Source organism: Carettochelys insculpta, chromosome 5 (genome assembly GCF_033958435.1).
Source record: "Carettochelys insculpta isolate YL-2023 chromosome 5, ASM3395843v1, whole genome shotgun sequence".
NCBI classification, from domain to species: domain Eukaryota; kingdom Metazoa; phylum Chordata; order Testudines; family Carettochelyidae; genus Carettochelys; species Carettochelys insculpta.
In genome coordinates this window covers 83,351,211-83,366,761 of record NC_134141.1, presented here as the reverse complement: position 1 = coordinate 83,366,761, position 15,551 = coordinate 83,351,211, and the positions used below count along the sequence as shown (strand labels likewise).

Sequence of the window (15,551 nt, the reverse complement as noted above, 5' to 3'; positions counted from 1 at the left end):
AGAAATGTCTTTCTTGTAGCCCCAGATGCTGCAGCAAACGGGGGGGGGGGGGGGCTCTCTCTGCTAGCCCCAGCTTGGCCCTGGATCTTCAGTGGTCAGGGGAGAGGCAACTTATAACTGACCCCAACCCAGCTCAGCTCCAGAACTGTTGCAGCTGAGGAAGAGCTTTGTCCTCCTGCCCCAACCCAGGCCCATGTCAGAGCTGCCACAGCCAGGTGAAAAGCACCTAACCCACAGCCCCAGATCCAAAACTGCTGTGGCAGGGAGAGGCACCTCTCCCAACCCAGATGTTGCTTCAGGGAGAGACTTGGTGGGAGCCCTTTCTACCTGCCACAGACTCAGGCCAGACTGTATGCCAAATTTCTCATCCCTGACCCCATGTCAGACCCACACCCTCAGTTGGAGCCCTCAAACCTCCTGCACTCAAACTATCCCAAACCAGAGCCCCTTGTCTACCCCAAACCCTTTGGGGCATATAACCCATTCTGCAGACACCTGGAAAAAGTTAGAGATTTCTGGAAAACTTGAATGTCTGTGGGGGAGAGTAGAGGGGCTCAGCAAATTTTAAAAGGTCTCAAAATCTAAAGCTTTTCTAGACTCTTCTGCACTGTACCATATGGGCTATAAAAATACACCCCCCTCCCACCCCCCCAAGAATTTTGACATGTGAGACTATACCAATCACTGGATAACAATATTGGCCTGGGGGATTTATACTCCTGGGTAAGTGAAAAAAGTAAGAAGAGATGCCTCATACACTTCTAAAACTAGAAAAGAAATGCACAAGCCATAACCCCAGGATCCTGCTAACATTTTTAAAATTGCTTCTCTTGGTCTCTCAATCGTTATGATGGGTGCAGGAAATAAGAAAACCCACAAGTACTATAAACTAGGAATCTGACATATTTTAGATTCATTAGTTTCCAGGGGATAATATAACTCAGCTAAGTAGATGAACAAAGTGAAATATGACCTGAATTCCCATAATGCTTAGTCCCTACATTTAGCAACAGTGCCTCACTCACGTTAATAAGTTCAACATATCTCATGAGTCTTACTCCACATAGGCTGTGTCTACATTACAAAAATAACTTTCAAGTTGCTTACTGCCAAGTACAACTTCGAAATTGAGCGTGTACACACACCCTACTTCGAAGTTAAACTACAAAGTAGGGCACTATTACATTCCTGGGAACGGAATAAGGGATTCAAAGTTGGGCTCCCTACTTCAAAGTTTAACTTTGAAGTAAGGGAAATGTGTGTAGACTCTCCACTGGCTATTTTGAAGGAGTGCCTAACTTCGAGGTTAGTTCCTAGTGTAGACACAGCCATACTGAAATTCCACCACTGTAACAGGGATCTTACGAGCTATTCAAGCAGGGGAAATGGAGGAGAAGAGAGTCCTCAATCAAAAACAAACACATACTTTTAACAGCAGATCTGTGCAAATCAATACTAGTCACCTTGTAATTTCCATCAATCCTTTGTCTCCTTGTGGTGAAAGCATGATCAGCTGTGAGACTACTAGTTCAAATTTGAACCACTCTGCAACCCAAAGTAAATGCCACTTACAGTGTAAAACTCACATGTTGTTCTTCTGAAACCACTATTAAAAATCACTGACAAAACCAACATTTAATGTTGAAAATGTAGTGCTGCTTCTTAAAACAAGACAAGCTTTTAAGAATTGCCCTGTTGGCTACTATTTTAAAATATTGTTTAAATAATGGTGTATTTAAACAAAGTACCATAAAAATGAAGAAGCAGGAAAAACTTATTATGCAGATATGAAAAATTCCACCGAAGATTTGTGATTTCATTAGGCTTGGTTAGCCAGTTAAATCACTACCCAAATAATGTATTTGACACTGGTCAAATGTTGCCAAATATCCCACAAAGAATGGCTTGATGTAGGTGGCAGTCCTACTTTTCTGACTGCATCCTGTCATTTTTTACAACTTCATTTCATTGTATTTTGTCATTTTCTGCATTAAAAGTAACTGTTACATAATTTGTTGTTATATGTAGGCATAATTATCTAAGGTTAAGCCTAACACTGATGATAAAATTTACTTTTATTTTTGGTTCTTTTTCTACTAAATCGTTGCTTTAATATATGTGACTAACGTATGAGTAGTCAATTGATTATTTTCAGGATGAGTCAAACTGCAAATGACAGATTATGTATCACCTGCATTGCTTTTTTCCCCCTCCCACAGGGTGCTAATATGACACAATTTCATGACATTCACCTCATGTTTAAATTATGAGAATCTCACTCTTACCCTATTTTGCACTGACACTGTACTGTCACTTAGTTTTTTAAAAAAGTGCTTCCATCTTTTGTGTCAGGAAATAACTCTCAGCCTTCCCTCTCCCTATAACAAAGAAGGGGTCATTTCAGATGGGGTTTGACATCTTCACCTTTATAGAACATGCTTACCCCTACCAAACCTCATTTTGTTCTTTGGAGATAATCTTAGTATTTGTGAAAGTAAAAAGGTTATTAATGGGGGGAGGAAAAAAAAAAACCCTCTGTATAATAATACAGCTTCCTGCATAATCTTAAGAATTTCGCAGGGCAGATGTTTCCCTAAAGAAAGGGAGAAGGAACCACTACAGATTTTCCCTAATGGGATTTTGTCTGTTCACAGCAACTATCCAAGACTTTGCTCCTCACCCATTTTAGAGAGCACAAGCTCATTTTTCATTTTTCTAGTTTACAGGTGTCACTGTAAGCAGAAGAAATCGAAGATAAGAAATTAAGAGAAAGGAAATAGCTGAATAGCAAAAAATTGCTAATTTACAAAGAGGATTAAGACAGAATTATTGACATAAACTTCTTCATACCTAAGCACTTACTAAAATTTGTACTAATTTTTTCTGTAGGAGAAAAAAGTCACCTCTTCTAAAGAGTTCCAAAGTTGTACTGTGGTTTGGTTGTCTGGACTGGAATAAACAGAAATCTTAAATATCAATTATATTGATGATATTGCTCAATAAATGATAGTACCTTTATTGCCATAAATTTGATGTTCCACTGCCACCTTCTTCTGTTGAAATTCTTGCAATCGTATAACATCATCCGTTAACAAATATCGCTTCGCTAAAGATAGGGAAGAAGGAAAGGGAAGAGAACTTTAATATTAGAGTTACTGAAAATTTTGAAGTTTGTAGTTAGGAACTGCTACTATCATTTACCATGTAATCTGGGATCACAAGATGATTTAGGGCCTGGTTTTCAGAAGGCCTGGACACCTGCAGCTTAGTCAATGGAAGCTGTGGGAGTTCAGGCCTTAATCAGGCTCTTAAGAAGCATCACAGACAAAATGTGACAGTAAACATGACACCTTTCTCTGCTGTTATGACTCACTTTACTGACAAAAACAAGCATTTACTCTTATAGCTTTGCACAAGTGCTTTTTTTTTTTTTTCTTAAAAAAAAAAAAAAAAAAGAGATGGTGCTCAGATGGCTTCCTACCCCCTCTCCTGAAGCCAATCCCATGGCTGGGGCTGCCAAGGTGGCAAGTACCAGCACAAAAATCATACTGGTTTTGCAAGACAAATACCAATATGGAGAAGTGAGCAGTATAATACAGGATGAACCTCTCCAGTCCAGCACATTCTGGTCTGGCAACATCCATGGTCCCATAAAATTTGTCTACAGCCATGAATCCTGGATCTGCATGTTCTGTGCTGTTATTTAGCTCTAATTTACCCCGAATGTCTTCTAAGAGCTCAGTAAGCAGTGGAAGCTGGGAATGTGCCAGACAATACAGACCTTGTGTGGTCTGGCAAATTCTCTTGCCTGGCACCTCTCAGGTCCTAAGGGTGCTGGATTAGAGAGTTTCAAGCTGTAATAGTTTACATTGCCACAATCCACCCTTCTAGGTTTTTAGTTGCTTATGGAATCATTCAAACACTTTCATGTGTTGGCTTAATCATAAGTTAGGCTACTTATTTCCTTTTTTGTTTCCCCCTAACTAGCAGAGCAGCTCATATAGGTAAGATAAAAGGATGACTTTATTTATCTGTACACAAAACCAAAATATTTTAAAGAACCAGAAAAAAAAAAGAAAATCCCAATTTCTATTTAGACAACACAATAAAGGGACACCCATACATATTAAAATATATACCAATGCAAACTGGCCCAACATGCTCAAAATAAACACACTTCATTTCTCACAAATGTATTTCAGGGTAACCTGCTGTACCAGGGTGAGTATGAGACAAAATTCTCCAGTTTCCCACTGAGCTAGAATCTTGAAAGATCATTCCTTGCTCCACTGCCAAAATGTGCCATTTCTGCCATGTCTCATCAAGAGATCATCAGTTTAATAATAAGACCATCTCAAAATAAATTAAGTATTATCTTCTGATTTGGAGAAATTAAGGTCATCTGAGGTTTTATTTACTAGATTTTCACTAACAAAATTCCCGGAAGGTGAGAAAATGCATTATTGTAAACCATGTTAATATCCACAGCTGTCCAAAGCATAGAGTCCAGTCAGCTAGGAGACAACAGCATCCCAAGGCAGCATATTAAAAACTTTACTTCTCTGGTGAAAGGCAGAAAGAACACATTTAGATTATCAGATCAATGGCTCAGTTTAGCCTCACATTTAGAGAGCTTATCTTCTGACTGGTAAATTGCACGTGTGATGTGAAAATGAGACAGAGATGCCACTCCGCAATACCATACTTAGTTATTTTTGTCTTTTTACTTCATCCCTCCGCTTGCCCCCTCCATGTTATTATCTCTTGCTTCACACTTAGACTCGTAAGCTCTTGGGGGGAGGGGCCACAGTGTCTTTTTTGTGCCATGTTTGGACAGCATCTTTCATGATGGGGTTGGTATCCCAGACCCTGACAAGCTCCTAAGCACAACTGCAATACAAATAATTTTTTTTCTGACTAGCCTTAGTTTTCAAGTGTCATCAAGATGTATGAATCACCTAGTATAAACTCCACAGCACAAAAGCTAATCAAAGTTGTTTTCTTTGCTATGTCATTTTCTTAAGTGATTTTAGTGAATGGCAACCTCATACACACATTGATTGCAAAGGAAAGATACACGTTTCTAGATCATTTGAAAATAGAAGATTATGCAGCCAGAACTAGAAACTCTGACACCCTTTCAATATAGTCCCTGTAGTATTTTAGGATTCCAGAACTCTGGAAGGGCACTTCTTGATTTCAAGTTTTACCTGCTGAGTATCCAGCACAGGAAGAGTCAAGAAGTCTACCTAGATATCATGTTGGCAGACACAGCAGAAATAAATAAATAAATAAATAAATATAGAAATCTAACCATAATCCCCAGTAAAAAAAATTTGAGAGAAGGGACATTAAATGCACAGATTATCAAAACTACACAAATTAGCAAGGGGTTCAAAGAGTGTCAGACAGTTCTTCATTGGACAATTAAAGACATCTGGAGGACAATGCAGACAAGAGACCACTGAAGTCATGAGTGTAATGGTTAGCAGGAAACAATAGGACTGGAAGAGTCACCATGAATAATATGCAGTAATGCTCTGAAGGCCTAATTCTGGAGCTGGCAGAACACTTCCTGTTTCACATGAGGATTCTAGAACAACACCTTACATTCCTTCATTGTGTTAATTATACATATACAATCTCCACCCCAACAAGAAGGGACAGACTTCTAACTCCCTTAGACAAAGGGTTAATGGGCACAAAAACAGACATCAAAACACTCTAGATCCACAAACCAGTTAGTCAACATTTTAATGGAATAGGGCATTCTATTAATGACCTAAAGGTATGTGTAATAGTAACAAAGAGGAAGCCGTGCTAGTCTATACACTATCAAAACAAAAAGCAGTCAAGTAGCACTTTAAAGACTAGCAAAATGGTTTATTAGGTGAGCTTTCGTGGGACAGACCCACTTCTTCAGACCATAGCCAGACCAGACCAGAGTCTGTTCTGGTCTGGCTATGGTCTGAAGAAGTGGGTCTGTCCCACGAAAGCTCACCTAATAAACCATTTTGCTAGTCTTTAAAGTGCTACTTGACTGCTTTTTGTTTTAAAGGTATGTGTGTTACTGAAAAAAACCTTTTGCACCGCTCTTCAAAGAGAAGCGGCTGAGCTGGCTTTTATATTCAAATTTGGCACATTAACATGTGGTTTGAACCGGGATGGGAACTTTCTGAGTCACTATAGGGACTCGTTTGCATACTTGGCTTAATCTAATTCTTCATCTCCCCCCCACCCCTCCACTCTCTGATTTGCTCACCTTGATCATTTTTTTCTGATTTGTCCTCCTTGATTACTGTCTTTGGTTCTGTGTGCCTTAAATATTGAGTCTGTTCTGGTTTGGCTATGGTCTGAAGAAGTGGATCTGTCCCACAAAAGCTCACCTCAAACTATTTTGCTAGTCTTTAAAGTGCTACTTGACTGCTTTTTGTTTTGACTGTATTCCATCACTACTTACAACTGCAGATATGAAGCCCAGTGTGCCAGAACTGTGATTACAGCTCAGGCATTTCTATTTTTGGGCTTGATCCTGCTAAATCCTAAATGCTCTCAGATCTCTTCCCTGAAAAGATTATAATCTGAAAGATAAAAAGAAAACAAAGAGCTAGAGAACAGAATAAAAATCGTAAGCAGAGAGACTGCTTGGGTGACTAGTACATGCATTACTAATGCTGCACTAAACTATGCAGCTACCATTTGCCTTTATGGAAAACCTACTGCAAACTACCCCTTTCACCAGCTAAAAATTCTTGTATATATGTTACAACAACTGAAGGTTTTTTTAAACATTTCCACAATAATTTTTAGAAGTGAAAAGACGTGGTTATTGTATGTGAACAAACTCGCTTTCTAGGAGTTACTGAAGAACAGTAGACGATGGCACAGGGGATATATCTTGACTGTAGAGTTAACAAAGAGCAATCAGCACTTGGCTTTGGATGCACCTGGATGTGAGTAGTCAGTCACATTGTAAAGCTATACTCAAGTGTGTCCTTGGTGCTGTATTCACCTGTGTGTACTGTATTACTAGGACTTCTGAAGGGCACATTTCATGGCTCTTAAGTGTTGAAGTAAGTGGAGCTGCCTTGTAGTGCTTTCCCAATGAACAGCAGAACTTGTCTGCCCTTCTGAGCATTTGGCAAGGGTGTGTGTGTGGAACTGTGGGAAAGCACTGGAGGACTAATCAGTGCTCAAGTGGTTTAGCTTGCACCACACCACAGAGTGGGTGGCTTATCAGCCCAAAAGTAGGCATCACTCAAGCTTTTGCATATATCTCAACAGGAGACTGATATCTTTGGGGTACAGCAGCACCACAATCAAGTGGGAGGTTTATGTGCTTGGAGGGGGCTTGAATTCAAGCAATTTTACCAGGTGTCCCATGTTCACTATAGGGAAATATGGTCTATATACGTCTCCCATTTCTGCACTGCCTGGGAGGGGAGACAGCGCTCAGGACAGAGAAGGAGGAGATTTCAGTGAGTGCCTTAAAGAAATAGCACATGGCATCTCTCAGAAAGTTCCACAGCATCTAAGGCAAACTCAGTCTCTACATCTGTCATGCACAAATACAATCTTTCACACTCACCTCCCAAAAAGCATATGTTGGGAAGTGAGTGTGAAAGAGTATTTGTTGTGCTTGTTACTTTTGGTACTTATTGCAATGCACATATATTCTCTATAATTTTATTCTTTCAAAAAAGCTGTAATGTTAGGTTTTACTGATCTATTCATTTCATAATTGTTATTTCTCTCTTGTACTTAAATATAAATTATTAGACTAGTGAATTCTAAAATACTTTACCTGTCCAGGTTAAAGTAATTATCACTCTGGTAACATATATAGAGCTCTTATCTAGGTTTTCTGTTTCTATTGGTGGCACACATCTGTACATATCTTGGCACACATAGCAAAATGTATTACACACAGATGAAAAATTAGAGGGAACTTTGGACAAAATCTGTACATAGGATTGACTAGCTTTATGTGGGTTGAATTCAATTCTGTCTTCTGACGTATGCTACATCCTTAATTTTGTAACTTGTACAGTAAAAATTGAAAAGAAACTTTAAGGGGGAAAGTATTGAACTGACTATAGCATTGTATATTGCACACTGTGGGATCAAGAAATTCAACTCCCTAAGAAAAGCTGCTTTATGAAGAAACCTGGTTTTGTTCAAGTGGCCTTTAATTGTTCAGAAGTTCCCATAAAATGCTGGTCCATTGAGGATTTCCATTCCCATTTCTACATGAATAGGGCAATAATAAAAGGAAGGCCATCCCCAGTTAAGGCACATACAACATCACAAGCAGTAGGTAAGGAAAGGAACAAGGATGTAGTTACACTGGCTTTTCTGTTGGGTCTAAATGATGTAAACAAACAAATGTAGCTTTTCTTGAGCTGATTCATAGAAGATTAGGGTTGAAAAAACCTCACGACATCAGGTAGTCTAATACCCATCTCAAAACATGAGCAATCCCAAGTAAATCATTCCAGCCAGGGCTTTGTCAAGGCTGGTCTTAAAAACCACCGAAGACAGAAATTCCACCACCTCCCTAGGCAATCCATTCCAGAGCTTCACCAACCTCCTAGCGAAATAATTTTTCCTAATATCTAACCTAGACCTCCTCCACTGCAACTTGAGACCTTTGCATCTTGTTCTATTACCTTCAACCACTGAGAATACCCCAGCTGCATCCCCTTTTGAACTCACTTCAGGCAGTTGAAGTCTGCTGTCAAATTCCCCCTCCCCCACCATTTTTCTCTTCTGTAGACTAAATAAGTCCAGTTTCCTCAGCCTCTCCTCATAAGCCATGTGCCTTGTCCCCCTAATCATTTTCATTGCCCTCCACCGGCCTCTCTTCAGTTTGTCCACATCCTTTCTATAGCAGGGCTCATGAAACTGGGCACAATATGCCAGAAGTGGCCTCACCAGTGCCGAACACAGGGAAATAACCACTTCCCTCAATCAACTGGCAATGCTCCTCCTAAGGCAACCCAATATGCCATTAGCCTTTTTGGAAACAAGGGCACACTGACTTATGTCCAACTTCTCATCCAAACCTCCAGATTCTTTTCTGCAGGACTGTTTCTTAGACAGCCAGTCCCCAGCCTGTAGCAGTGCATGGGATTCCTCTGTTCTAAGTGAAAGGTACCATACTCTTTCTTGTTGAATATCATCTTTTGACAATAATCACATGGCATCAACAAGCAGACCAGGAAAGCACATGACCCAATCAATCTGTTAGTCCTTAGGATGCCACAGAACCCTTGTTATCTGGTCTCCCTGGGAAATTTTTGTTTTAAAATAGGAGTGTTTTTTTCTAGGCCAGCAAATGTACTCTGATGTTTACAGGCAGAGCAAATGAAACATGTAGGTATGAAGTGATCATGCTACTCACCCAGGGACCCAGTCACAGAGCTGGAAATGGTACTCACAATCCACCTGGATGCATTGCAAAAAAAAGTAATCACAGCAGGGGGAGGGAATATTGCTGAAAGCCATTGAACATCGTACAGCAGACACCTGACTTATGCAGGGTTTGCATTCTTCCAACTCCCACTGAGTCAAATTTCCAACACAATGCAGGGGAGACAGGAAACTGATGAGGGCACCAGCCCTGGTCTGTTTGTTGGCTCCAGGAAGTGGAGGGCTACGTCTACACGTGCACCCAACTTCGAAATAGCTTATTTCGATGTTGCGACATCGAAATAGGCTATTTCGATGAATAACGTCTACACGTCCTCCAGGGCTGGCAACGTCGATGTTCAACTTCGACGTTGCTCAGCCCAACATCGAAATAGGCACAGCGAGGGAACGTCTACACGGCAAAGTAGCACACATCGAAATAAGGGAGCCAGGCACAGCTGCAGACAGGGTCACAGGGCGGACTCAACAGCAAGCCGCTCCCTTAAAGGGCCCCTCCCAGACACACTTTCATTAAACAGTGCAAGATACACAGAGCCAACAACTAGTTGCAGACCCTGTATATGCAGCACGGACCCCCAGCTGCAGCAGCAGCAGCCAGAAGCCCTGGGCTAAGGGCTGCTGCCCACGGTGACCACAGAGCCCCGCAAGGGCTGGAGAGAGAGTATCTCTCAACCCCCCAGCTGATGGCCGCCATGGAGGACCCCGCTATTTCGATGTTGCGGGACGCGGATCGTCTACACGTCCCTACTTCGATGTTGAACGTCGAAGTAGGGCGCTATTCCCATCCGCTCATGGGGTTAGCGACTTCGACGTCTCGCCGCCTAACGTCGATTTCAACTTCGAAATAGCGCCCAACACGTGTAGACGTGATGGGCGCTATTTCGAAGTTACTGCCGCTACTTCGAAGTAGCGTGCACGTGTAGACGCAGCCGAGGGGAGCCAGAGATCGGGGGGACCCTGGCTCTGGGCTCCCTCTGCAGCCAGGAAACTGACCCGCACCACAGGTGGTCAGTTTCCTGGCTGCCATCCTGAGGCAGGGAGTCTGGAACCAGGCTGGCCCCTGCTTCCCAGCACCCTGTCACTGTGGCAGGCAGGCACTGCTGCCTGCTGGGCTTCCCTCAGTTACACACTGGGTAGACAGTTACAGCAGTTGTACTTAACTTGCGCTAATGCAAGTCAATCACACCTCAAACTCAAGCATGCTGGGGGTTTACTGTACGTGACAGAAATCACTTCAAAACCAAAAGTTGCTGTTGCACTCCCAACACCCCGAACCTCACCCCAGAAGTCTGTATTGAGAGGTAAGGTCCCATGCGGCCGAAATAACTTGATCCCCTCCTCAAAGCACAACCAGACACGGAGGGTGTGAGCTGTTAACACAAGCGGCTTTCTAGCCCCATACCAAAGCAGATAGCCCTGCTCCCACCGGCGGAGCCTAACCTCAAACACAAGGGCGCACATGCCAAGTAACATGCCAAGCGGCTGCTTCAGGCCAGGCCAGGCCAGGCCAGTTGGGAACAGACGGAGCTTTCTGGGACTACGCATCCCAGGAGACACAGCGCCAGTTTGCCAAGTCCACTGAACGCAAGACGCTGCAGTACATGCTGGGAAGCGTAGGCCTCCTGGGCCTCTGCTTTAGTCGCTGTGGCCCAGTCCAGCGTATGCACAGGACTCCCCCTTCCCCGTTTCCATTCCCTGGCCCAGGCCAGCCAGCCAGCTAGCCACGAGTACCTCCGTGCGGGCAGCTCCAGCAACCGGGCTCCGTGGCGGCTGGGCGCAGCATGGAACGTTTGATTGTCTCCTGAAGGATTCGATTGGAACCTCTGGCTACAGCCGCAGCCATTCTGCCCTCCGAACGTACCATCTGCGCCCGCAGGCGGGAGGGAGAGGCCACCCGTAAATAGGATTCTCCGCCTGCCCCCGCTTCCCGCCGTGGCCGGAGTCCGTTCGGAGGCAGGGAGGGGCGCGAGGATTCAATGGCTAAATAGCTAGGTCAGGGCAGCTCTGCTCCTGCAGCTGTTCACTTTCCCCCCTCCACCTCAAGTGTTGGTGCATTCCGAGATGGCGGCCCCCGTGCTCTGGCGAGCCGCGCTTTGGAGCCGGGCCAGAGTAGTGAGAGTGTCTTGCCCCACGACAGGTGGGTGAGGGAGCGTGTGGCTCGGGGTAGCCTGCAGCCTCCAGCTCGTGTGGACTCGCAGGAGGAAGGGGCCGGGATCAGGCAGCTGGGCAGAATTTAGCCCGGTCACCTCCCGCCTGTCCCTGGGCTAGGGGTAGCCTCTCGGGGCGCTGAGGCAGAGCTCGCCGGCCCGCGAGCGGCTATGCGGGCGTTGTGTGTCCAGGTGCCATGGGCCAGTGTAGGAGAGCTGGGCTCTGCACGGCGCTGCTAGGGCTATGTGTGAAATGGGGCTAATTGTTTGTCGCGCGCGCGCGTCAGCGTGAAGTGCTCTGAGAGCTCTGCGTGCAAAGAACCCGCTGAGCGGAATGGTCCCTCGTGGCTACTGCACCCGGGATAAAGTTTGGTGTACCCCTACAATACACAGGAATAGTGTGCCGCCTTGAGCTGCTCCGGGCCTGAAGTAGTTGAGTCTATTTATGCCTAGCACCAGCGCTGACTACAGCCTGGAAATGTAGATCTACATGAGTGGTTTTCAGCCAGTGTGCCGCAGCCCAATGGTGTGCTGAGCTAACTGTTTGTGTGCTGTGAAATTTTGTCAACTTTCCCTCACTGCGGCTCTTCACAGAGCCGGTGGTGGGTGGGATTTGATGACCCTGTATTGCCAGCTAGTGCTCAAGCAGAAGGGCTGCCTGAGCCACAGCTAGTGCAGGGTTCCTCAATTCCACCCGTCCCGTCCACCCTCAACCACCCTGCCTCCGCTCCTGTGGCTCTTTTTATGCATGTGATCCTTGTTTAGTTTGTTGTATGCACTACTATGTTTCAAATCTCTCTAGTAAGACTGTAACTGTAGTAAATGTAGAATAGTGACAGAGAGAGCGAGCGGTGTTTGTCTGTGTTCTAGCAAAATAAAAAAGAAATCAAGTAGCACTTTAAAGACTAACAAAATAATTTATTAGGCGATGAGCTTTTGTGGGACAGACTCACTTCTTCAGATCATAACTATACCAGAACAGACTCAATATATAAAGCACATAGGTCCAAAAATTATCAAGATTGACAAATAAGAACAATTGTTTTCAAGGTTGGCAAATCAGAAGAGCAGAGGGGTGGCAAGGGGGGGTATGGGGTGGGGTAAATGTAAGTAATTATGACCTTAATGAGCAGTGGATTTAGCAAACATCCATTTTTCCGGCTGGAAGGAAGGAAAAGCAAGGCATCAACAAAGATGGCAAAGTAAACAGAAATCTCTTCTGTAACTGAATTATCCAGGATTTCATAAAAATAGCAAGTGTGTGTCTTCTCAACTGGCCATCCATTCACTGTCCCCCTCCCCTTGCTGTGATTGCATCCGATCCCTGAAAATAACAGAGGGACACTGAAGAGCTTGAAGAAAGAGTTGACAGTAAAGTTTTTGAAAAAAGAGAGTTGCCGAGGGGAGGGTATTTAGCTTTCCAGTGCACTATTCAGTTTCTGTACAGCGTCTGGGTTCTCAAATGGCCATCCACTGATTGTCCCCCTTCTCTTGATTGTATTTGATCTATGAAAATCACACAGGGACAGACTGTATTCTCAACTGCCTTCCACCCACTGTTCTGTGTGTGAAGGGGTGCAAAATTAGAAGAAAGAGGATAGAAAAAGTTAGGGGGGAAAAATTTTTTTTTCTTCCCTTTTCACTGCACAGACATTGCCAACATGGGGGATGCCAGTGAAATCTCATAAGCTGAACTTATAATGGACACAGGAATCTCAACTGGCCCTTCTCCCTGTGTTTTTTGGGGGGAGCTAATGCATGAAGAAAGATAAGAAATGTTAAGGAAAAGATTTTAGAACTGAAAAAGTCAAAGGTGTTGCAAAAAGCAGTAGGTTTCTGCCATGGGCAGCAAGCCCCAGAAAATAATTAGCGGGGGAACCATGGTCTGCAGCTGCGAAGCTGGTTGAAATGTTCCAAAGCCCCCAAATATCTTAGGCAACAGGGGAAACTCCCCCCGCAGTGGCTGCAGGCCCCTGAAAACCTTTCCCACCCTTGGAGCTCTAACCTTACACAAGCCATGGTACTGGCTGGTAGTATGGTCAGCACCAAACAGCATGCACATCCTTTTATTGGGTTGTGGGCTACCCATGTGATGTGGCTGAGCGTGGGAAAGACCCTGACTATGTGGCACCTGTGGGGGAGGGGGGGAGGGAGGGGGGGAGGGGAGCATGCACAAATATAAACCACTGAGAAGAAGTTTCTCGGCCTCTTATGGAAACATAACCCCCACAACAGCCTTGCTGCCACGTGGTGTGGCAGGGTAGTGGCTGGCGCTAGGCAGCACAGAAAAATATGTGAAGCGTAGAGACAGAATGATGAACTCCCTGCTGGGGCTAATTGTAATGGGTAGATGCATTCACAGCACTAATAGCAAAGAAAGAAAGACCTTTCTCAGGCTCTCATACAAACATGGACCCACAGCCACAGGCTTCCTGGTCACAGTTTGAAATTCGAGGTCTTCCTGTTACTGAATTCCTGTGCACCTGCAGAGCAGCAACCAGAGTGAAGCAGTGAGGGGCATTGTGGGTTATATACAGGGTGCCTCTGGAAGCTAATAAATTTGATGTTAATATCTGGCACTTCCACAGTGGCCTTTAATTGAACTTTTGAATTTGAGCTTGACACTATACCCAGCAGGTACCAACAATATTCTGATATCGATATTAGTGTTCCCTAAATCATGCTAATGGTATTTACAGTGAAGGCAGTCACATGGTAATATCAAGTTAACTGTCTTAAATATGAACTTATCTCATAGTATAGATGCAGCCTGTGTAGGGAAAGGAGAGGTAGGAACATCTGCAGTTGACCCAGGTTTTCTGGCAGGTGTGTGAGGGGTTGGGGGAGGAGGGGCATCTGGGGAAGGAGTGGGGCTGGGGGATCTCACCAGCACAGTCCAGGGGCTCTCAGGGCTCCAGCCACAGATAAGGGTGTGGATGGAAGGGTTGGAGCTGGAGACTAGCCTGCCCCAAAAGGGGGTGTCACCTGTCGCACCCATGGAGGGAACTGTTGAGGATTCTAGGAGGAGTGAAAGTGATCATGGTAATGTCTTACTAAAGCCTGAATGCATATATTTTGAATTAATTGCTTATAATATAGAGTGCTTCCAAAACAATTTACAGTTAATTCAGTGAATGGAAAATATGGAAATATATTCTAATAAAGTGTTCATTTAGTTGAACTGACATGTTTAAGTGACCCTGCTTATACTATGTTCCTCCCCGCCTCACCGTTAGGCAGACGATCTATTCTTTCTGCGGCTTACCTGGACAGTTCAAAATGGGAAGAGAGAGAAAAAGAGGTGCACAGCCTGGGTAAGGAAAAAGTTATTTTGCATTTACTCATCTTGAATAACTGAAAATTCTTAAATAAATAAAAAATTTAAAAAAGAGGGCTCCTGTGGCCCCTTAAAGAGTAACAGATTTTCTTGGCATGAACTTTTGTGTGTAAAAAACCAAATCTTCGGATAGGTGGAGTGGAAGTCACAGAGGTAGGGATAGGGGTGAGCGTGTGTGTGTGTTCACATATATAATATATATAAAGGTCTTTAAGATGTCACAGGGCTCTTTGTTGTTTTTGCAGATACAGACTAGAAGTATGTCCATACAGCAGCCTTATTTTGAAATAAGCTATTCCGGAAGAGAGCGATACATGCACACAAAATAAAATACAGATTCATCAGATTGCAACTTTAAAATTGCATTTAAAACTTTTAAAATCGCATGTTGCATAAAGCATTTCAGTTATACATATTCATATTTATGGGTCGGGGGAGGGAGGAAGCCTGTGACTGATTCCTCAAATCAAGGCTGATGGTCATTCTAAAAGATACAGAATTTATAGGCTAGGAGCTGGAGTTACTGTGAGTGTCTGGCCTGCACTATGAAGGAAGTCATGATCAAAATGGCCGTTTCTACACAGGCCACTTCCTTCCAAAAATTTTTGGGAAGAAGGGGCCTCTGGAAGGAGGAC

At 43.9% G+C, this 15,551-nt stretch overlaps 2 protein-coding genes across 2 annotated transcripts in view; one reads left to right on the top strand and one right to left on the bottom strand.

Annotated features, from left to right (window-relative positions):
• The window catches only part of PTCD2 (pentatricopeptide repeat domain 2), a 29,786-nt gene extending 18,418 nt beyond the window's left edge, over positions 1-11,368 (bottom strand). Inside the window, exons 1-2 of the mRNA XM_074995419.1 lie at positions 11,164-11,368; positions 3,014-3,106 (exon numbers count right to left, since the gene is read on the bottom strand). Of these exons, the coding sequence (XP_074851520.1) occupies positions 3,014-3,106; positions 11,164-11,296 (226 nt within the window). The 5' untranslated portion in view covers positions 11,297-11,368. The remainder of the gene's footprint in view (positions 1-3,013; positions 3,107-11,163) is intronic.
• A 63-nt stretch (positions 11,369-11,431) lies between these two features.
• Positions 11,432-15,551, top strand: part of MRPS27 (mitochondrial ribosomal protein S27) — an 80,826-nt gene continuing 76,706 nt past the window's right edge. The window contains exons 1-2 of the mRNA XM_074995418.1: positions 11,432-11,569; positions 14,816-14,893. Of these exons, the coding sequence (XP_074851519.1) occupies positions 11,494-11,569; positions 14,816-14,893 (154 nt within the window). The 5' untranslated portion in view covers positions 11,432-11,493. The remainder of the gene's footprint in view (positions 11,570-14,815; positions 14,894-15,551) is intronic.